The sequence below is a fragment of the Muscardinus avellanarius genome (genome assembly GCF_963383645.1).
Source record: "Muscardinus avellanarius genome assembly, chromosome: 18".
NCBI classification, from domain to species: domain Eukaryota; kingdom Metazoa; phylum Chordata; class Mammalia; order Rodentia; family Gliridae; genus Muscardinus; species Muscardinus avellanarius.
In genome coordinates, this window is record NC_137804.1 from 46,034,635 (window position 1) to 46,056,622 (window position 21,988).

At 54.3% G+C, this 21,988-nt stretch overlaps 1 protein-coding gene across 1 annotated transcript; it reads right to left on the minus strand.

The window, feature by feature from the left end:
- Positions 1–548: 548 nt before the first annotated feature.
- On the minus strand, positions 549–14,442 carry AP1M2 (adaptor related protein complex 1 subunit mu 2; the record flags this gene model as incomplete). Its single annotated transcript, XM_080715521.1, has 13 exons — positions 549–635; positions 965–1,185; positions 3,672–3,747; positions 4,569–4,694; positions 5,720–5,878; positions 6,353–6,424; positions 6,869–7,011; positions 7,383–7,509; positions 7,582–7,729; positions 8,141–8,271; positions 11,106–11,173; positions 11,412–11,568; positions 14,401–14,442. The coding sequence occupies 13 exons, from the start codon at positions 14,440–14,442 to the stop codon at positions 549–551; spliced, it is 1,557 nt and encodes a 518-aa protein (XP_080571647.1).
- Positions 14,443–21,988: the final 7,546 nt, after the last annotated feature.

Below are 21,988 nucleotides of genomic sequence, written 5' to 3' on the forward strand. Positions count from 1 at the left end.
GGCGCGAGGCCGGAGCCCGCCGCGGCGCCCGCCCCGGGCCGGCCCCTCTCACCGTCCCTCCTCCGTCCGGGCGGGGTCGGCTCTGGCCCGCACCACCCGGGGCGGAGCCCGCCGCCCGCCGCGCTGTTTTCTTACAAACTCGCTACCTTGTAGCCGAGGCCCCGGGGCGCGGCCCGAGACCCGGCGGCGCCCCGCCCCCGGCGCGCTCGCAGCCAATCACGGCGCGTCGTCAGGGAGATTTCGGGCGCCGGCGCGGGCGGAGCCGCTTCCGATTGGCTGCGGCGCGGCGACCCGCGGGCCGCCCGCCATGGCGGGGTTTTCGGTTTTCAAACCCGACGGGCGGGCGGGAAAGGGAGCCGGTGTAACTGACCTAGGGGAGAAAGGTCAGGGGCGGGATGGCGCGGGCCGCCCGGGACGGGCGTCCTGCCCTCTGAGCGCCGGAGAAGAGCCCTTCCCCCGCGCCCCATCGCATGATTATTATTATCCATTATTACCCACGCACGGCGCGCGGGAGCGCCCGTCCAAGCACCGAGTCACGTCGGGGCGCGTTAAGCGCCGCGGCGCAAATTAACAGGGTGCGTGGGAAAGGAATCCCGGTCGCCCCCGCGGAGAGGAAAGCTGGCCACGTGGCGAGCCTGGGAGCGGAGTGGCTCCGGGGGCCTTCGCGCAAGTGTACCGAGCATCTCAGGGGTACTGAGCATCCCACTCAGGTGTACCAAGCATCTCAGGGGTACGGGTACTGAGCATCTCAGGTGCACCAAGCATCTCAGGGGTACCGAGCATCCCGCTCAGGTGTACCGAGCATCCCACTCAGGTGTACCGAGCATCCCACTCAGGTGTACCGAGCATCTCAGGGGTACTAAACATCTCAGGTGTACCGAGCATCTCCCCTCAGAGGCCCGACTGGAGAGCTCAGCCAGGGGGACCTACAGCCAGGGCAGGTGGGGAGGATGCCAGGCCTGACCCACAGGACGAGGGGCAGCCCTTTGGAAAGGAAGGCCGTTCCAGAGATGGCATCCCTGGAGAGGTGGCCTCCGATTGGAGAACTGAAGATGAGGGGCCTTGTGGGTATCTGGGGGAGCATGCTAGGTGGGAGGCGCTCAGGTGCAAAGGCCGGGGTGGGGGTGACCGAGTGGGAGGTGGGGACCACAGGGAGGTGGGGCTGGGGGGTTGTGCACCTCAGGCCTGTGGGCGGAGGGGGCCCTTAATGATTTGTTTGTGGCACTGGGGTTTGAACCCAGGGCAGTCTACCTCCAAGCTACACCTCACATTTTTTTTTTTTTTTTGGTGGTTCTAGGGTTCCTGGAAGCCCTTCTACCTCCGGGCTACACTCCCAGACCTATTTTATATATATATTTTTTTATTTGGAAACAGGGTCTCTTAAGCCAGCAAGGCTAGCTTCGAACCTGCGCCATCCTCCTGTCTCCGCCTCCCAAGCGCGGGGATTACAAGCGTGCGCCACCACGCCCGGCTCCCGATTTTATTTTTATTTTATTTTTTGGTATGGGGTATGGAACCCAGAGGCATTCTACCTCCAAGCCCTATGTTTTATTCTTAATTTTGAAACAAGGTCCAAGTTGCAAAGGGCATAAGTAGCTGAGGCTGTCCATGAACCGCCATCCTCCTGTCTCAGCCTTCCAAGGACTGGGATTACAAGTGTGTGCCACCACGCCCGGCTTATTATTTTTATTTTGAAACAGGGTGTTACTTGGTTGATGAATCTAACTGCCGAGGCTGTCCTTTGTTTTTGTTTTTGTTTTTTACTTATTTTTGTGACACTAGGGATGGAACGCAGAGGCATTCTATCTCCGAGCTACACCTCCAGCCCTATTTTTATTCATCTGTTTATTTTGAAGCAGGATCTCACTTAAGTTGCCGAGGGCCTCATTAAGTAGCTGAGGCTGGCTGCGAACCTGTGATCCTCCTGTCCCAGTCTCCCAAGTATTAGGATTACAGGTGCGAGCCACCACACCTGGCTGTTATTTTTATTTTTACAGTACTGGGGATGGAACCAGGGGCATTCTACCTCCGGCCTATGCCCCCAGCCCTACTTTATTTTGAAACAGGGTCTCACTGAGTCGCAAAGGTCTTCAGTGAGTAGCCGAGGAGGACCACTCCTCGATTGCAGCCTCAGAACTCCACACACACACACACACACACACACACACACACACACACAACCTAGCCCAGTGTGGTGGGCACGCTCCTAATCCCAGGATTCGGGAGGCTGAGACAGGAGGATTGCTGTTCTTGGCCAGCCTCAGCTACTGAGTGAGGCCCTTTGCAACTCAGTGAGACCCTGTTTCCAAATAAAGAATAAAAACCAGGACTGGAGGTGTAGCTTGGAAATAGAATTGCTCTGGGTTCCATCCCCAGCGCCGCAAAAACAAAAACAAAAACCAGTGGACAGCGCCCCCTGGTGGCTCGCAGGTGCAGACCCTGGCGAGGGACGAAGGCTGGAGCCCAGGCAGCCGCTGCTGGCCCAGCCAAGAAACACACACCGCAGCTACATGCATCCTTTTAATGGCGTCCTAAAACTGGGCCGGGGAGCCTCTGGGCTCGGGGCTGAGACGGGCCCAGGTCTCCTTAAGGCAGGTCACTGCAAGAAGGCACTCATGAGGGAGGCTACAAGCCCCTGACATTTCTTCACATAAAATCGGGGTGGGGGAGCCCCAAAAGTGAGGGGGGCAGAGAGACCATCTCTCCCAGCCCACAAGCAGAGGAAGAGGCCCGGAGAGACCGGGAGTAGGAAACTGCCAAGTCGGTGGCTGCTCGAACCCACACAGACACGCCCACAAAAAAGTCTGGAGGAGGGGATTGGGGAGTGGGGACCCCATGTCCAAAGCCCCAATTCTGTTCTCGTCTAGCTGGTACGAAGTTGGTAATCTGCAGAAAAACAGTGAGCAGCCATCTCAGAATTGAAGATGGAATTGAAAAGGAAGAGCCCTCCCCAGCCCTGTGAGGGGGTGCACGCCTGTCATCCCAGGACTTGGGGAGGCTGAGACAAGAGGACCACAGGTTCGAGACCAGTCTTGGCAGTTTAGTGAGACTCTCGGCAACCTACTGAGACCCTGTTTCAAAACAGATAATACAAAGCGCGTGCGGGGGGGGGGGTATAGCTCAGAGGTGGAATGCCCCAGTACCGCACACCACACACACAAGAGGAACTGGCTCCCTAAGTTGCAGAGACTGGCCTCGATCTTGTGACCCTCCTGTGCTACCACATTCAATTGTGCGCGCGCGCGTGTGTGTGTGTGTGTGTGTGTGTGTGTGTTACTAGGAATTGAACCTGGGGCATTCTACCTCCAAGCTAAACCTCTACCCTATTTTGGTTTTATTTTTTTGTGGAATAAGGATGGACCCCAGGGACATTCTACCTCTGAGCTATACCCCAGCCCTATTTATTTTTACTTGGAAACAGGGTCTCACTAGGTTGTTGAGAGCCTCACTACTTTCTGAGGCTGGCCTCAAACCTGTGACCTTCGTGCCTCAGCCTCCCACCTACTCGGCTTCCTCCTAACCCCATTTTAAAGATGTGCAAGGAGAGGCCCACCATGGCATAGGAATGAGGGGCAGGCCTGGGGCCAGACCTGCCGAGTTGGAGGGCCGTTCCAGCCCTGAGTCCCCACACCTGCCGCCGTCCTGACCCCAGTGTCCCCGGGCGTCCTTACCACCGCTCTGCGTGATGTAGCGGACCCAGGGCAGGGCCTGGTAGCCACTTTTCTCAATGATCTTCATGTAGCGGACCTGGAAGGGGAGGAAGAGGTGGCTCAGGCCCGGAGGAAGGACGGGGCTGGGGCCGAGCGGAGGCACATGTGAACCCTGTTGGGTTGGGAAATGAGACGGTGCAGGTCAGCGTGAGCGGGAGGTGAGCCGGGAACGGCGGCGCACACCTGTCATCCCAGCACGTGGGAGGCTGAGACAGGGGCATCGCAGGTCGGAGGACAGCCTCAGCAAGTAGTGAGACTCCCATCAACCTGGCGAGACCCTGCTTCAAAGCAAGAAAGGAAAAAATAAGGCCAGGCGTCGTGGCGCACGCTTGTAATCCCAGTACTGGGGACGCTGAGACAAGAGGATCGCGGTTCGCAGCCAGCATCAGGTACTTAGTGAGGCCCTCTGCAACTTAGTGAGACCTTGTTTCCAAATAAAGAATAGGAAGAGACAGGAGGATCATGCAGGTTCGAAGCTTAAGAGACCCTGTTTCCAAATAAAAATATAAAAAATATAAAAAATAAAAAAATAAAGCTGGGCGTGGTGGCGCACGCTTGGAATCCCAGCGTTCGGGAGGCTGAGGCAGGAGGATCGCGGTTCGCGGCCAGCCTCAGCTACTTAGCGAGGCCCTCTGCAACTCAGTGAGACCCTGTTTCCAAAGAAAGAATAAAAAATAGGGCTGGGGGTGTAGCTTGGAATTAGAATGCCCTTGGCTTCAATCCCCAGTGCCACAAAATATAAAAACAGAGCAAGCTGAGGGGAGGGCAGCGAGGCCCTGGAGCAGTGGGGACCGGGCAGGGATGGGGCAGGACGGAGCCGCTGCCGTGGAGATGGGGACTCCCATGGGGTCTGCTCACCTGGATGCCGGAGACGGTGAAGTACGGAATCTCAAACTTGACCCCGATGGGGGGCCGCCCGTCCACCTCCTCGTTCTCCACGCTGGGGAGGCCAAAGTGCGCCCTCATCAGGTACTCCTTGCCACCCTGAGGACACACGGGGTCACCAGACTCAGCGGAGGCCGCCACTCACCCAGACCCTCTTCACAGCAGCCTTAGCGCAGGCTCCGAGCTCAGCCCACGCCAGAGCCAGAGCAAAGGCTCCCAGCCGGGCGTGGCGGGCCCGCTTGTCTTCCCAGCATTTGGGAGGCTCCTGAACAGCCTCAGCTTCTACTTACTGAGGCCCTTTGCAACTCAGTGAGACCTGTTTAAAAATAATAAGGCTGGGCATGGTGGCACACACTTGTAATCCCCGCGCTTGGGAGGCTGCGACAGGAGGATCACGCAGGTTCGAAGCCAGCCTCAGCTGCTTAGTGAGGCTCTCAGCAACTTAGTGAGACCCTGTTTCCAAATAAAATAGAAAATAGGTCTGGGAGTATAGCCCGGAGGTAGGAAGCCCCTGGGTTCCATCCTCAGTACCACCAAAAAAAAAAAAAAAAAAAAAACCACTTTCAGTTGACCCACCTGTCAAATAGAGTAATCTGATTTTACGTGTGTGTATACGTGTGCACTCGTGTGTGGTTTAGGCCATTGAACTCAGGGGGATTCTACCTCTGAGTTGCACCCTCAACTTTTTTTTTTTTTTTTGGTACTGGGGATGGATCTCAGGGGCTTTCTACCTCCGAGCTACACCCGCAGCCCTATTTTTTCTTATTTTGAAACAGGGTCTCACTGAGTTGCAAAGGGCCTCACTAAGTAGCTGAGGCTGGCTGTGAACCGCGGTCCTTCTGTCTCAGCCTCCCGAATGCTGGGTTTACAAGCGTGCACCGGCACATCTGGCAGCCCTTTAAATATTTTGCTTTGAAACAGCTTCTCACTAGGTTGCCAAGGGGCTGTCCTCCTGTCCTCCCGCCTGCCATCCTCCTGTCTCAGCCTCCCAAGTCCCAGCTGAGACTACAGGTGTGGGCCACCGTGCACTGCCGGGTTTCCACATCATACCTACGTGGCTCTCTGGTTTATTTCCCACCTGTCCCCCCCCTTCACCCACATCCCCGCTTGCCCCCGGTACTCACCGGGAAAGACTTAATACTCCAAATAACAACGTTCTTCTCGGGCACGTACTTGGCGCTGCCCACGCTGGTCTTGAAGCGAGGGGAATCGGCATCGCTGGGCACGGGCACGGATATCTCCACGCCGTTGGCCACCGACTGCTTCTTAAACTGGCCCTTGGCCTGTGGAGAGCCCGGGATGGCGAATTCAGCCTCACGGTCTGCAGACGCTCACCATTTTATCCCCTGAGAGGTGCTGGCGATGGAGCCAGGGCCCTGGCCTGCTGGCCGAGCCCTCCACCCCCAGCCACACCCCCGGGGCTATCATTTTAGGTGCTGGGGAGTGAATCCTAAGGACCGGGATTTCAATTGTGCGCCACCACGCCCAGCTAAATTTTTTTGTTTTGAAAGCGCACACTTTTGATCCCAGTACTTAGAGGCTGAGACAGCCTCAACTACTGCGCCACCCCGCCCCGCTAATTAACAAAAAATTAAAGGGCTAGAGACGAAGCTCGGTGGTAGAACATCCCCGGGTTCAATCCCGAGCACGCCCCACAAACACACATAAATAAATAAAAATACACACGATGGTTAGATTGGAGACATGACAGGGGGCGCTCTCCTCGTTAATAACTGTGCTGTCCCCCCAGGACCCACCTTGACCATGATCTCCACGCGGCTGTGTGAGAATTTTTCAATGACCGACTCAATCCAGATGAGCGGCTTAACCTGTGGAGGAAGGCAGCGGGGAGTTCTGGAGGGGCCCTAGCCCCGCCCACCCTCTTAGGCACCGCCCACCACCCAGACCACGCCCACCCAGACCACCCCACCCACCTAGGCCACGCCCCTGTTTCTGTGCCTGGCTTCCCGCCCCACCCGTTTAGACCACACCCTATCCTATCCCTGCCCGACCACCTAGGCCACGCCCCTATCCTATCCTTGGATGCCCCGCCCACCCACCTAGACCACGCCCCATCCGTATCCCTGGTCGCCCCGCCCATCTAGGCCACGCCCCTGTTCCTATGCCAGGCTGTCCCGCCCCACCCATTTAGGCCACGCCCTATCCTATCCCCGCCCGGCCACCTAGGCCACATCCCTATCCTATCCTTGGCTGCCCGCCCCGCCCACCTAGGCCCCGCCCCTGCCCCATCCCCGGCCCCAGCCCGGCCTCACCTGCGTGCTCAGGCGGTAGGACATGAGCTCGAAGTCCCCATCGGGCGGGATGAAGGAGATGGTGCGGTCGTTGTCGAAACGCGACAGCCGCACGCACTGGTGGAACTTCACGTCCTCCAGCTCCACCGACTTGTTCTTGCTGCCTGAAACTCGAGCCCAGCGGACGGGGTGACCCTGGCTGCCAGGGACCAGGGCCGCAACTGCAGGGGCGGAGCTGAGCAGGACCTGGAGCCCGGCTCCCGCTGCCACAACTTTATTTCTTTCTATTTGCTTATTTATGGGGACTGAGGCTGGAACCCAGGTTCCATCTCCAGCCAGCCGTCCCTCCATCCCTCCCGACCGCCATTCCCGACTTCTCTCGGAACGTCCACCCCGCTGCAGTACCGGGCGTGGCCAGCAGAGGGCGCGCGAGCGTCTTTTAGAAGGGGCGGCGGCAACCTTTTGGGGTCCGCAGGTGCAGCGGGGGCTCCGCCTCGCTCGCGCATCCCGGGGAGAAGCCCCCCAGGAATCTTACGGCCAGTGAGCTCGAAGAGCACGCGGTCGTTGAGGCCGAGCCGCAGCTCCGGCATTCCCGACAGGAACACCTTGAGCTTGATGGCGCCCACGATCTCGCTGAGCAAGACGCTGCCATTGGCGTTGACCTGCGGGGACGGGGGTGGGGGGTCAGCGGGCATGGCGGCCGGGCACGGCGGGTGGCGGGGAGCGGGGCTCACCAGCAGGTTCACGGACTCGATGACGTCGATGAAGACCTCGTTCTTCTTGTACTTGATGCCCTCGGAGCGCCAGGACACGGCGTTGGTGACCGTGGGCGGCACGCGCGACTTGCCGGTGTCCAGCTTGTTGCCCTGCTGCGTGATGTACCTGCGGAGGGCAGGGCCAGCTGGTCCCCGGCCCCCAGCCCCGGCCCCCTCATCCCCAGCCCCCAGACCCCGGACCCCAGCACCCCTATCCCCAGCCCCACCCCCGCTCCGGCCCCCAGCCCCCGCCCCCGGCCCCCCAGCCCCGACCCCCAGCCACCTGCCGGCCCCCAGCTCCAGTCCCCGGCCCCCAGCCCCCAGCCCCCCGCCCCCTGGCCCTGGCCCCCAGCCTCTGGCCCCCGGCCTGGCCCCCAGCTCCGGCCCCCGGCCCCCAGCTCCTGCCCCCAGCCCCAGCCCCGGGTCCCCAGCCCCCAGCCCCAGCCCATAGCCCAGCCCCCAGCTCCTGCCCCCAGCCCCAGCCCATAGCCCAGCCCCCAGCTCCTGCCCCCAGCCCCCGCCCCGGCCCGCCGCTCACTCCTGCAGGATCTTGCTGTCCGTGGTCTGCGGGAAGCCGAAGTCCATGAGCTCGTCCAGCAGCTCGTAGACGATGACGAAGTTGTCGCGGATGCTCTCCTCCTCCAGCTCCTTGAAGTACTCGCAGAAGACCTGGGGCGCACGGCTCCTGAGGGCGGGCTGGGCGCTCGGCCCACGGCCGGCTCTCGGCAGCGATGGAGGCTGAGCCCTGTGCACCTGCGCCGCCCCGCCATGGTGACCCGGGCAGGCAGGTGAGGCCTTCGCCGAGCAGGGTACGGGGGAAATGGACGGCCCGGGACGGTAAGTCCAACAGGCTGGGCTCAGTAATATAGGAAGGAGGGAAATACAAGCCGACCCGGAGGCCGGGGAGACCAGGGAGATGTGTGGATGCTGAAGCTGAAGAGGCCGTTATACTGGCGTGGTGGCCCGCCGGTGATCCCAGCACTTGGGAGGCTGAGACCGGAGGATGGCGGTCCCCGGACAGCCCCAGCTACTTAGTGAGGCCCTCCGCAACTCAGTGAGGCCCTGTCGTCAAATAAGAAATAAGTTGGAGGCGTCGCTCAGATAGGATGCCGCTGGGCTGTCTCCAGCACCACACACACATCTCCGGGAGGACTACAAAGGCCCCGTGAAAATCCTACGTTTTCTATAAGGGACTCGAGCTTCTTAGAGCAGCAGCCAAAGGAGCCCTGGGACTCAGCCTCGTGGGTACAAGGGATGGTGGCTTTGGATACCATCCTATTCTGGGCGCTTTATAGGCATTAACGTGTGGGGGGGGTTACTGGGTAGGATTGAACCCAGAGGCTGGTCAACCCCGGCCCTGTTTTATTAATTCACTTTTTTTTTTTTTTTTTTTTTTGGTGGTGGTACTGGGGTTCCTGGAAGAACTTCTACCTCCAGGCTACACTCCCAGACCTATTTTATTTTTGGAAACAGGGTCTCCTAAGCCAGCGCAGCTGGCATCAAAACTGCGCGATCCTCCTGTCTCCGCCTCCCAAGCGCGGGGATGACAAGCGTGCGCCACCACGCCCGGCCTATTAATTCACATTTATTTATTTATTTATTTATTTATTTTGGTGGTACTGGGGGTGGAACCCAGAGGCTTTCTACCTCCGGGATATATTCCCAGACCTATTTTCTATTTTATTTGGAAACAGGGTCTCACTAAGTTGCTGAGAGCCTCACTAAGTAGCTGAGGCTGGCTTTGAGCCTGTGTGATCCTCCTGTCTCAGCCTGCCAAGCGCTGGGATTGCAAGCGTGCGCCACCACGCCCGGCTCACTTTTATTTATCTCTAAGCTACACTTTTTTTTTTTTTTTTTTTTGCGGGTCTGGAGATGGAACCCAGGGATATTCGGCCTCCAAGCTACACCCCCCGCCCTGTTTTTTATTCTGAAAAAAGGCCTCATTAAGTAGCTGAGGCTGTCTGCAGACTGCGATCCTCTGGTCTCCTCCTCTCAAATGCTGGGGTTACAAGTGTGTGCTACCACACCAGGCTCTATTCTTTTTTTTTTAATATTTATTTATTTATTTATTTATTTATTTATTTATTTATTGTGGTTCTGGGGATGGAACCCAGGGGCATTCGACCTCCGACCTATACCCCCTGCCCTATTTTTTTATTCTTTATTTTGAAACAGGATCTCACTAAGTTGCAGAGGGCCTCAGTAACTTAGGCTGTCGGTGAACCTGGATCTTCCTGTCTCAGCCTCCCAAGTACTGGGATTACAAGTGTGCGTCGCCACCGCAGGCGGTTCACTTTCATTTTTATTTCTTTTTTTTTTTGGTGGTACTGGGGTGGAACCCAGAGGCTTTCTACCTCCGGGCTATACTCCCAGACCTATTTTGTATTTTATTTGGAAACAGGGTCTCACTAAGTTGCTGAGAGCCTCACCAAGTAGCTGAGGCTGGCTTCGAGCCTGTGTGATCCTCCTGTCTCAGCCTCCCAAGCACTGGGATTGCAAGTGTGCACCACCACACCCGGCTCACTTTTATTTATTTATTGTATTTTATTTTTGTGGTACTGTGGATTGAACCCAGGGGCGTTCTATCTCTAAGCTACTTTTTTTTATTTATTTTTTTTTGTGGGTCTGGAGATGGAGCCCAGGGATATTCGACCTCCAAGCTACACCCCCCCTGCCCTAATTTTATTTTTTATTTTGAAACAAGGCCTCATTAAGTAGCTGAGGCTGTCCACAGACTGTGATCCTCTGATCTCCTCCTCCTGAATGCTGGGATTACAAGTGTGTGCTACCACATCAGGCTCTATTTTTTTTTAATATTTATTTATTTATTTATTTATTTATTTATTGTGGTTCTGGGGATGGAACCCAGAGGCATTCGACCTCCGACCTATACCCCCTGCCCTATTTTTTTATTCTTTATTTTGAAACAGGATCTCACTAAGTTGCAGAGGGCCTCAGTAACTTAGGCTGTCGGTGAACCTGGATCTTCCTGTCTCAGCCTCCCAAGTACTGGGATTACAAGTGTGCGTCGCCACTGCAGGCGGCTCACTTTCATTTTTATTTTTTTTTTTGGTGGTCCTGGGGGTGGAACCCAGAGGCTTTCTACCTCCGGGCTATACTCCCAGACCTTTTTTATATTTTATTTGGAACCAGGGTCTCACTAGGTTGCTGAGAGCCTCACTAAGTAGCTGAGGCTGGCTTCGAACCCGTGCGATCCTCCTGCCTCAGCCTCCCAAGCACGGGGATTACAAGCGTGCGCCACCACGCACGGCTTCACTTTCATTTTTAAAGTCTCCCTAAGTTACCAACGTGCTGGCCTCAAACCTGCGATCATCGTGTCTCAGCCTCCAAGTTCTGGGACTGCAGCTGTGTACGCACCACCTCACCCGGCTGACGTTTGATTAATGTGTACACCAAGCCTAACTTAGGACTTGTTCTACCCCCGGGGCTGCAGGGCTCCGGACACAGGCCGGCCCGGCAGGGAGAGGAGACGCGGGACCTACCTCCACCGCCTTGTAGAGGAAGGAGTACACCATGGACGCGTTGGCGTTCTTGAGCGTCGTAGCCACCACTGCCGGCCGCAGGGTTAAGGAAAAGGTGCTGTTTCCAGGGTGGGGCTCCGACAGCGCGCAGACCCCCAACTTCTGGCTCCACCTCGGGCCACCAACCCACCTCTGCGGGTCCCTCGCAGGCAACCTGAGTCACCGCACGCACGCTGTGCAGCTCCCGCGTACAGGACACCCTCTTTGGGCCTGGACTGCCAAGCCCTTCCCCGGGGCATCGGGGACCCCCAGGACCAGGCTGGATACAGTAGAGGTTGCTGTGTTTGATCCACAGGAAGTGGACACGGCCGTGGCTGAGCAGCGGTGCCAAGGCGCCCTCTTCTTCCCGCTGCATGAGCAGGGGCATGAAGTGGTCAATCTCGCCCATCGCCACATCGCCCTTGTAGTTGCGGCTGATCAGGGGCTGAAGGAGGGCGCAGAAGTCGCGGTCACCACCGGGATGGGAGAAGCCCCCACACTGGTCTAGCCCGCCCACTGCCCCCCAGACTTGCAGGGCTCGGCCTCCCTATTCCTCAATTTCCCCATCTGCAAAATGGGCACTGAGAGTCACAGCTAAGATATCCAGAGTGCACAATGAGACCCAGTCCACTTTCTATGAAAGAGTGTGTGTATGCCAGGACCCATGGTAGGCACCTGGAATTCCAGCACCTCCGGAGGCTGAGGCCCAAGGAGTGTGGACTTGAGGACAGCCTCAGAAAGAGACCTCCTCTCAAACTAAAAAATAAGCTGGAGCTGGGCATGGTGGTGCGCGCTTGTAATCCTAGCATTCGGGAGGCTGAGATCTGAGGATTGAGGTTCGCGGACAGCCTCAGCTACTTAGTGAGGCCCTCCGCAACCCAGTGAGACCCTGTTTTAAAATAAAGAATAAAACAATAGGGCAGGAGATGTAGCTTGGAGGTCAAATGCCTCTGGACTCCATCCCTACCTGCAAAAAAAAAAAAAAGCTGGAGCTGGGCGTGGTGGTGCACACTTGAAAGCCCAGCATTTGGGAAGCTGAGACAGGAGGATTGCGGATCCCGGACAGCCTCAGCTACTCAGTGAAGCTATCTGCAATTTAGTGAAACCCTATTTCAAAATTAAGAATAAGGGCTGGGATGTAGCTCAGTGGCAAAGCGCCTGCCTGGCGAGTGCACTGCCCTAGGTTCAATCCCCAGTCCAAAAAGAAAAAATAAATAAAAATAAAAAAGACCCCCTTTAAGAATAAACAATAGCCGGGCATGGTGGCGCGCACTTGTAATCCCCGCACTTAGAAGGTGGAGACAGGAGGATCACGCAGGTTCGAAGTCAGTCATGCTGGTTTGAGACCCTGTTTCCAAATTTAAAAAGTATAAAATAGGTCTGGGAGTGTAGCCCTGAGGTAGAAGGGCTTCTAGGAACCCAGTCCACCAAAAATAAATAAATAAATAAAAGAATAAAAAATAGGCCAGGTGTGGTGGCACATGCTTGTAATCCCAGCATGCGGGAGGCTGAGACCGGAGATTCGCGGACAGCCTCAGCTATTTAGGCCCTCTGCAACTTAATGAGACCCTGTTTCAAAAAAAGAATAAAAAAAATAGGGGTGGGGATGTAGCTCAGAGGTAGAATGGCTCCTAGGTTCCATCCCCAAACCTGCAAAAAAAAAAAAAAAAAAAAAAAAAAAATCTGGGCTCAGTAGCACACACCTGCGATACTAGCACTTGGGAGGCTGGTTCAGGAGATTTGCAGGTGTGAGGCCTCAACAACTTAACAAAAGACCTTCAGCAACTTAAGGAGAGCCTGTTTCAAAATAAAAAGGGCTGGGGGAGTGTAACAGATGTAAAAAGCCTTGCCGGGCATGAAGGAGGCTCTGCGTTCAATCTCCAGGACCACACGGAAAGGAAAGGCTGGCTGTCGCTGACTTGTCGGTTTCTGCCAGAGCCGGTGAGGTAAGCCTGATCCGCGTCTGCGCTAGACACCTGGGTAAACTGAGGTTATAGAACATGGCCACGGGAGGGGGCATGGGTTTGAGCCAGGGCTCCAGACTGTCTGCCCTTGTCCCAGGTTCACGTCCATCAAACTGGTGAGGTTAGGATCGTTGGTGTGTGTGTATGTGTGTGGATGGAACCCAGAGCATTCGACCTAGAAGCGACACCCCCTGCCCTATTTTTTTATTCTTTATTTTGAAACAGGGTCTCACTAAATTGCAGAGGACCTCACTAAGTAGCTCAAGCTGGCCGCAAACCGCGATCCTCTTGTCTCAGCCTCCCACGTACTGGGATTACAAGCGTGCCCACCACGCCCGGCTTGTTACTGGGGATTGAACCCAGGTGCATTCTATCTCTGAGCTACACACCCAGCCCTATTTGAAGCAGAGTCTTGCAAGGTTGATGACAGTCTCCCTACTTGCTGAGTCTGTCCCACAATCCTCCTTTCTTGGTCTCCCAAATACTGGGACCCCAGCCCTTCAAATTCTTGTTTTGAAACCGGATCTCGCTGGGGTTGGCCTTAAACCTCGGATCTTCCCATTTCTGCACTGGGACTAGACGGTGCACCCACACACTGGGCTGCCTTTGTGTGTGTGTGTGGTGCTGGAGATGGAACCCAGGGGCGTTCTACCTCTGAGCTATGCCCCAGCCCTATCTTTTATTATTTTCAAACAGGGTCTCACTGAGTTGCAGAGGGCCTAAGTAGCTGTGGCTGGCCATAAACCGTGATCTTCCGGTCTCAGCCGCCCAAATGCTGGATTACAAGCATGCACCACGATGCCCGGCTCTTTAATTATTATTATTTTTTCTTTTTTGTGGGTCTGGGGATGGAAGCCAGGAACATTCGGCCTCTGAGCTAATATTTTTATCCTTTATTTTGAAACCGGGTCTCACGGAGTGGCAGAGGGCCTCACTAAGTGGCTGAGGCTGTCAGTGAACCGCGATCCTCCGGTCTCAGCCCCGAATGCTGGGGTGACACGCGTGCGCCACCACGCGGGCTACTATTACTATATATATATTTTAAGACGACGTCTTTGTACGTGGCCCAGGCTGATCCCGAACTCCAGGGCCCTAGCGCTCCTCCGGCCTCGGCCTCCAGTGGGCTGCTCGCACGGGTGCAGCCCGGGCCCTCCGTCCCCATGGCTGGCACCCCCTCGCCGTGACACCCCCTCGCCGGGGAGGCTGGCCGGCCGACGACGGCGCCCAGCCCGGCACTGTGGCCGGCTGGGGCTGCGATGACCCCGCGTCCACCCAGAGCGGAGCACCTGCGCGCCAGGCCTGCCCCGGCTCACCTTGCCCTTGACGTCCAGGATGAAGACGGCCGAGGCGGACATGGTGGCGGCCGCGGACCCGGGAGCGGCGGCCGGCGGCGGCGCTTCCTCCTTCCTGCGGAAGCCCGCGCCCAGGTGAGCCGCCAGGTGAGCGCCTTAAAGGGGAGGCCGCCAGGTGAGCGCCTTAAAGGGGAGGCCGCCAGGTGAGGGCGCCTTAAAGGGGAGGCCGCCAGGTGAGAGCTTAAAGGGGAGGCCGCCGTTTATTCTTTACTTTTGAAACAGGGTCTCACTGAGTTGCAAAGTCTCACTAAGTACCTGATGCTGCCCCAAAACTGAGCGATCCTCCGATCTCAGCCTCCCAAGTGCTGGGATATTTATTATTTATTTATTTATTTATTTTGCAGTACTGGGGATGGAACCCAGGGGTATTCTACCTCTGAGCTACAACCCCAGCCCTTAAAGGCGCCTTAAAGGGGAGGCCGCCAGGTGAGGGCGCCTTAAAGGGGAGGCCGCCAGGTGATCGCCTTAAAGGGGAGGCCGCCAGGTGAGAGCTTAAAGGGGAGGCCGCCAGGTGAGCGCCTTAAAGGGGAGGCCGCCAGGTGAGGGCCTTAAAGGGGAGGCCGCCAGGTGAGAGCTTAAAGGGGAGGCCGCCAGGTGAGGGCGCCTTAAAGGGGAGGCCGCCAGGTGAGAGCTTAAAGGGGAGGCCGCCAGGTGAGGGCGCCTTAAAGGGGAGGCCGCCGTTTATTCTTTACTTTTGAAACAGGGTCTCACTGAGTTGCAAAGTCTCACTAAGTACCTGATGCTGCCCCAAAACTGAGCGATCCTCCGATCTCAGCCTCCCGAGTGCTGGAATATTTATTTATTTATTTATTTATTTATTTATTTATTTATTTATTTATTTTGCAGTACTGGGGATGGAACCCAGGGGTATTCTACCTCTGAGCTACAACCCCAGCCCTTAAAGGCGCCTTAAAGGGGAGGCCGCCAGGTGAGCACTGCTCGCCCTGGCGCACAGGCCCCGAGGGAGTTCGCCGGGTTACCTGTGGTCCCCATCCAGTGTTCCTACCCTTGATTCATTCATTCATACCATGAAATTTACTACATCTTTTGTGCGTGTTCGTGGTACCGGGGATTGAACCCAGGAGCATTCTAGCTTTGAGCTACATTCCCCACCCTATTTTATTGATTGATTGGTTGATTGATTGATTGATTGGTAGTACTGGGAATGGAACCCAGGGGCATTCTACCTCTGAGCTACACACCTCGCTCTATTTTTTTTTCTTTATTTATTTATTGATTGGTGGTACTCGGGGTGGAACCCAGGGGCTTTTCTTCCTCTGGGCTATACTCCCAGACCTATTTTATAATTTATTTGTGAAAGGACAAAGTTTAACCACATCAGAGACCGCCTTATAGCCAAGAGGTTTATTGGGAAGGGAGCGGGTAAGGAAGAAAAGAGAGAGTCCGGGTTATACAGGGGCTTGGGGTTACATATTTGGGGTGATAGGCTAGGGGACATGCCTTTAAACTAATTGGCTAGGGTCCCATAAGACGGGGTCTTCCGGCCAGGTAACTGGGTTATACAGGGGCTTGGGGTTACATATTTGGGGTGATAGGCTAGGGGACATGCCTTTAAACTAATTGGCTAGGGTCCCATAAGACGGGGTCTTCCGGCCAGGTAACTGGCTTGAGGTCAGCAGGGAATATCCCTTTAACTGATTGGCCAAGGGGCACCAGGAGGGGGCAGGTCTCCCAGGTAAGTGGCCAGGTGCATCTGAGGGGGATGGTAGCCTAACCGGTCAGCCCAGGGCCTCTTTCAGGAAATTCAACTCCGAGGGTGGGGGGGCTCCTGAGGTAAGAATTTAATTTATCTAACAACTTGGAAACAGGGTCTCACTAATTTGCTGAGAGCCTCACTGAGTACCCGAGGCTGACTTTGAACCTGTGTGATCCTCCTGTCTCAGCCTCCCAAGCGCTGGGATTACAAGTGTGCACCACCACACCCGGCTTTTATTCTTTATTTTTGAAACAGGGTCTCATTGAGTTGCAAAGGGCCTCACTAAGTAGCTGAGGCTGCCCAAAAACTGAGCGATCCTCCGATCTCAGCCTCCCGAATGCTGGGATTTTATTTATTTATTTATTTATTTATTTATTTATTTATTTATTTATTTTGCAGTACTAGGGATGGAACCCAGGGGTATTCTACCTCTGAGCTACACCCCCAGCCCTGTATTTTATTCTTTATTTGAAACAGGGTCTCACTGAGTGGCGCATGCTTGTAATCCCAGCATTCAGGAGGCTGAGACAAGAGGACCTTGGATCAAAAACAGCCTCAGCTTCAAGTTCACTCCTGCGGCCTCCAAGGCTGGGACCAAAGCCAGCTTAGGGGTTAGACCGGTGCAGGGGCCAGCGAGACCAGAACTGGGGCCTCCCATGAGGCAAGGCCGCTGCTTGAGCCAGCGAGGTCTGGATCAGTCCACTGAGTAGCCAGGCCACTACTGGGACCATCAAGAGTGGGATCGGTACTTGCAACGCGGCATGCACAGAGAAATATTGCAGAAAATATAAATCAGACGCTTCTCTTAATCAGCAATAACTAGGAGGAAAAGGGCAACAGGAAGAGGTTGAGCTATAGAAAGGGCCCTATAGTGAAGCAACTAATGTGACCAATCAGAGGGTATGTAATACTGGAGGATGGAGCCTCTTTAAAACACAGGAGGTACATAAACAAATGTATCAAAGTTAATCACCAAAGAAGCTGGGATGGAGGGAGGGGGAGGGAATGGGATGGGGGCTGGAGGAGGGCTAACTGGATGATGTGTGCTTGTATATCCTCTCAAGTCTTGTACTCCAATGTGATTGATATATGACTACAATGCACCAATTTAAAAAATAAATTAATAAAAAAAAAACAGCCTCAGCTACTTAGTGAGGGCCTTTGCAACTCAGTGAGAACTTGTTTCAAAATAAAGAATAAAAAATAAGGCTGAAGCCAGGCATGGTGGCGCACGCTTGTAATTCCAGCACTTGGGAAGCTGAGACAGGAAGATCTGGGTTTGCAGATGGCCTCAGCTACTTAGTGAGGCCCTTTGCAATTCAGTGAGATCCTGTTTCAAAATAAAGAATAAAAATAGGGCAGGGGATGTAGCTCAGAGGTTGAAAGCCCCTGAGTTTCATCCCCAGACCCGCAAAAAATAAATAAATAAAAATAAATAAAAATAAGGCTGGGAGTATAGCTCGGAGGTAGAGCCCCTGGGTTCCATCCTCAGTACTACAAAAATAAATAAATAAATAAATAAATAAATAAATAAATAAAAAGGGCTAAGGGTGTAGTTCAGAGTTAGAATGCCCCTGGGTTTAATTCCCAGTACCACACACACACACACACAAAAATTTAAATTAATAAATAATAAAGTGGGTGTGGTGGTGCACTCTTGCAATCCCAGTACTTGGGAGGCTGAGACAAGAGTATCATAGGGTCGCGGCCAGCCTCAGCAACTCGTGAGGCCCTCCATAACTTAGCGAGACTCTGTTTCAAACTTAATCATAAAATAGACTGGGCGTGGTGGCGTACTCTTGTAATACCGGTACTTGAGAGGCTGAGACAGGAGGCTCACAGGTTCACAGCTGGCCTGAGTAACTTAGACCCTCTGCAATTTAGCGAGACCCTGTTTTAAAAAAATAAAGGAATAGCCAGGTGTGATGGCGTATGCTTGTAATCTCAGCATTTGGGAGGCTGAGACATGAGGACTGAGGTTCCCAGACAGCCTCAGTTACTTAGTGAGATCCTGTTTCAAAATAAAGAATAAAGGGTGGCAGAGACAGGAGGATTGCGGTTCGAGGACAGCCTCAGCGACTTAGTGAGGCTCTTTGCAACTCAGTGAGACCCTGTTTCAAAATAAAGAATGAAAAATAGGGCAGGGGGTATAGGTTGGAGGCCGAATGCCCCTGGGTTTCATCCCCAGACCCACAAACAAAAAGAAAGAGTATAAAAAATAGGCTGGAGATGTAACTCGGAGGTAGATTGGCCCTGGATTCCATCCCTAGACTCGCAAAAATAATAAATAAATAAATGAAAAATAGGGCTGGGGGTGTAGCTTGGAGGGGTAGCTAGTTACTCAATACCCAGTACCCCCCAAAAAAATAGGGCTGCAGGTATAGCTTGGAGATAGAATGTCCTTAGGTTCCATCCCCAGTACCATAAGTAAATAAATAAACTTAATTAATTGATGATTAATTAATGGATGTCAATGCAGGTGTCATCACCTTGCCAGGCCACCCCAGGACTTTCTATGACCTTAATTAACCATGAGTCAGGTTTTGGGCAGGTGGGGAAAAGAAAAACCCCAACATGAGCTCAGATGCTCCACGCAGGGCCGCCAGGGGTCGACGCGGAGCCAGTGCAGGCCGCCTCTCTCCAGCCCCAGCCAGCCCCAGCCCTGTGTCAGAATCACGGGCCGGAATCTAGCACCTCTTGCGGGAGACAGCAGCGGTGCCCTTTCGTTATTAAGAGTTTATCTGAGCCGTGGAGGCTCGCTCTTGTAATCCCAGCATTTGGGAGGCTGAAGCAGAAGCCTCTGCTACTTTGTGAGGCCCTTTGCAACGGACTGAGACCCTGTTTCAAAATAAAAGACTAAAAAATAGAGATAGGGGTTCAGGGTGTGGCTCGGAGGTAGAATACCCCTGGAGTCAACACTACAAAGATAAAATAAATAAAAAATAAAAAACGGGGCTGGGAGTGTAGCTTGGATGAATGCCCCTGCGTTGAATCCCCAGCACCACAAAAAACGGGGGCCTGGGGGTATAGCTTGGAGGTAGAAGGCAGGCCCCCAACATCAATCCCTAGTAACACACACACACACACACACACACACACACACACACACACATTTCCTTCCTATTGTAAGCATAGCACAGTGTGGTTAAGGCACCAGTTGGAAGACACACAGCAGGGGTCTGTTGTACTTTGAACCCTCTCTGAGCCTCGTCCAAGAAGGATCCCAACCGTCTTTCCTGCTTTCATTTCTTTCTTTCTTTTTCTTTCTTTCTTTTTTACTTACTTATTTATTTTTGTAGTACTGGAGATGGAACCCAGGGCCTCACTAAGTAGCTGAGGCTGGCCCTGAACCATGATCCTCCTGTCTCAGCCTCCCAAACGCTGGGATTACAAGCGTGAGCCACCACGCCCAGCTTTATTTATTTATCTTTCTTTTGTGGTACTGGGGATCACATCCAGGGGCATTCTACCTCTGAGCTACACCCCCAGCCCCATTTTTATGCTTTACTTGGAAACAGGGTGTCACTAAGTTGTGGGGGGCCTCACTAAGTAGCTTTCGCATGTCCGCGAACCTGTGATGCTCCTGTCTCAGCCTCCTGAATGCTGGGATCACAAGCTTGAGCCACCAAGGCCTTTATTGTCTCTTGGCAGAGAGAGAAACTACAGCTGAGAAAAAAAGAAATGACTTGTACAGAGCCACTCACGTATGTGGCAGGGTGAGAATCCCGGCCTGAGATTTTACGCTGCCTCTGCCCAGAGGAGGGGGTCCTCCCACTTCCTCTCAGCCCCCTCAGAGGGAAACCATAGGGGACTACAGGCACCTCCGGGCATCCACCGACCTTGAAAGAGCCCCTTTCTACCAGGCCTGGTGGGCCATGTCCAATTACCGCTTGTCATCCCAGCACTCGGGAGGCTGAGACGGGAGGATCGCGGTTCACAGACGGCCTCAGCTACTCAGGCCCTCCGCAACTCAGTGAGAGCCTGTTTCAAAATAAAGAATAAAATAGGGCTGGGGGTGTAGCTCAGAGGTAGAAGGTAGAATGCCCCTGGATTTCCTCCCCAGGCCCACAAAAACAAAACAAACAACAACAACAACAAAAAAAAACCAGTCCCTTTCCTAGGGCCCTGAGAGGCTTCCAGACAGTAACTACAACCCAAAAGCCTGGGCCCCGAGCCCTGGAATCTGAAACGCTAGGCTTGTTTGGCTGAAAAATTCATGAGCCCCAAAGCTTTGGTGGGGTCAGAGAACAGAGAGGCTCTGTGTCCCAGCTCCGCCCAGCCTTAGATGCGGCCACCCCAGCCTCCCCGAGGTGGCTGCCTTAGCCCAGATCCTGCTGTGTCTGCAGCCCTTCCCCACCCTACTAAAGGGATGTCTCTGAAACCCACCGCTGCAGTGGCTGGTGCTCCCTCACTCTCCCACCCCCCATGGCTCCCCGTTGCCCAGGAGCAGCCCAACTGAGCAGGGCCACACACAGCTGACCTCAGCCCGGGCACTGCTTGAACCCTGGCCCCAGACAAAATGACTTCCCAGTTTCGGTTCCCCTCTCTCTTCCTTCTGGCGCCTGACCCTCAGCGTAGGTAGCGCGCCTTCCTTCTGCTTCCTCCGTCTCCTCTCCTCTCCCTCTTCCCATGCCAGGCTGACAGCGGGTACTCCGCTGGGTGGTCCTCCCCAGAGCCAGCATTCTCCATTCCCAGCGAGGTCACACCATCTTTCTGTGTGTGTGTGTGTGTGGTACTGGGGGAGGAACCCAGGGGCTTTTCTACCTCCGGGCTATACTCCCAGGCCTATTATATATATATATATATATATATATATATATATATATATATATATTTTTTTTTTTTTTTAGTGGTACTGGGGTTCCTGGAAGCCCTTCTACCTCCGAGCTACACTCCCACGGGCTACACTCCCAGACCTATTTTTTAACATTTTTATGGGGAAACAGAGTCTCTTAAGCCAGCGAGGTTGGCTCCAAACCAGCGCGATCCTCCTGTCTCCACCTCCCCAAGCACGGGGATTACAATCTTGCGCCACCACGCCCGGCTGACCTATTTTATATTTTGAAACAGGGTCTCACTGAGTTGCAAAGGGCCTAAGTAGTAGCTGAGGCTGTCCTCGAACCCCGATTCTCCTGTATTAGCCTCCCAGGGATTACAAGTGTGCGCCACCACGCCCGGCTCCCATTCTCTCTTTTTAAAAATATTTTCATGCCAGGCGTGGTGGCGCACGCTTGTAATCCCAGTATTTGGGAGGCTGAGACAGGAGGATCGTGGTTCGCGGACAGCCTCAGCTACTTAGTGAGGCCCTCTGCAACTCAGTGAGAACCTGTTTCAAAATAAAGAATTAAAAAAAAAATAGGGCAGAGGGTATAGTTTGGAGGTCAAATACCCTTGGGTCCCGCAAAAATAAAATAAAATAAAAATGAAAAAAAAAAGAATAAAAACTAGGGCTGGGGGTGTAGCTTGGAGGTAGAATGCCCCTGGGTTCCATCCCCAGTACCACAATAAAAAAAAGAAAGAAAGAAAGAAACCGAAACATACCCTGAGAAAGGGAAGAAGTCAAGTTTTCACACCCTGAACGCACCTGTTGAAACCACAATTGCATTTTGTGTTGCCCGGAAGCTGCCCCTCCTCCAGGCTCAGCGCGGGATCAGTGTCTGAGGCCTGTTCTAGAAGGTCATGGAGACAAGTCTGAGGCCGTGAGCTCTGTGTCATGCTTTGGTTTTTCAAGTCACCCGTGTGGTTGGGAGGATCACGGGTTTATCCCCTTCTCTGCTTAGGAGGAGGCCATGGCTCGGATGGACCACAGTGTGTTCAACCATCCGCCTGCTC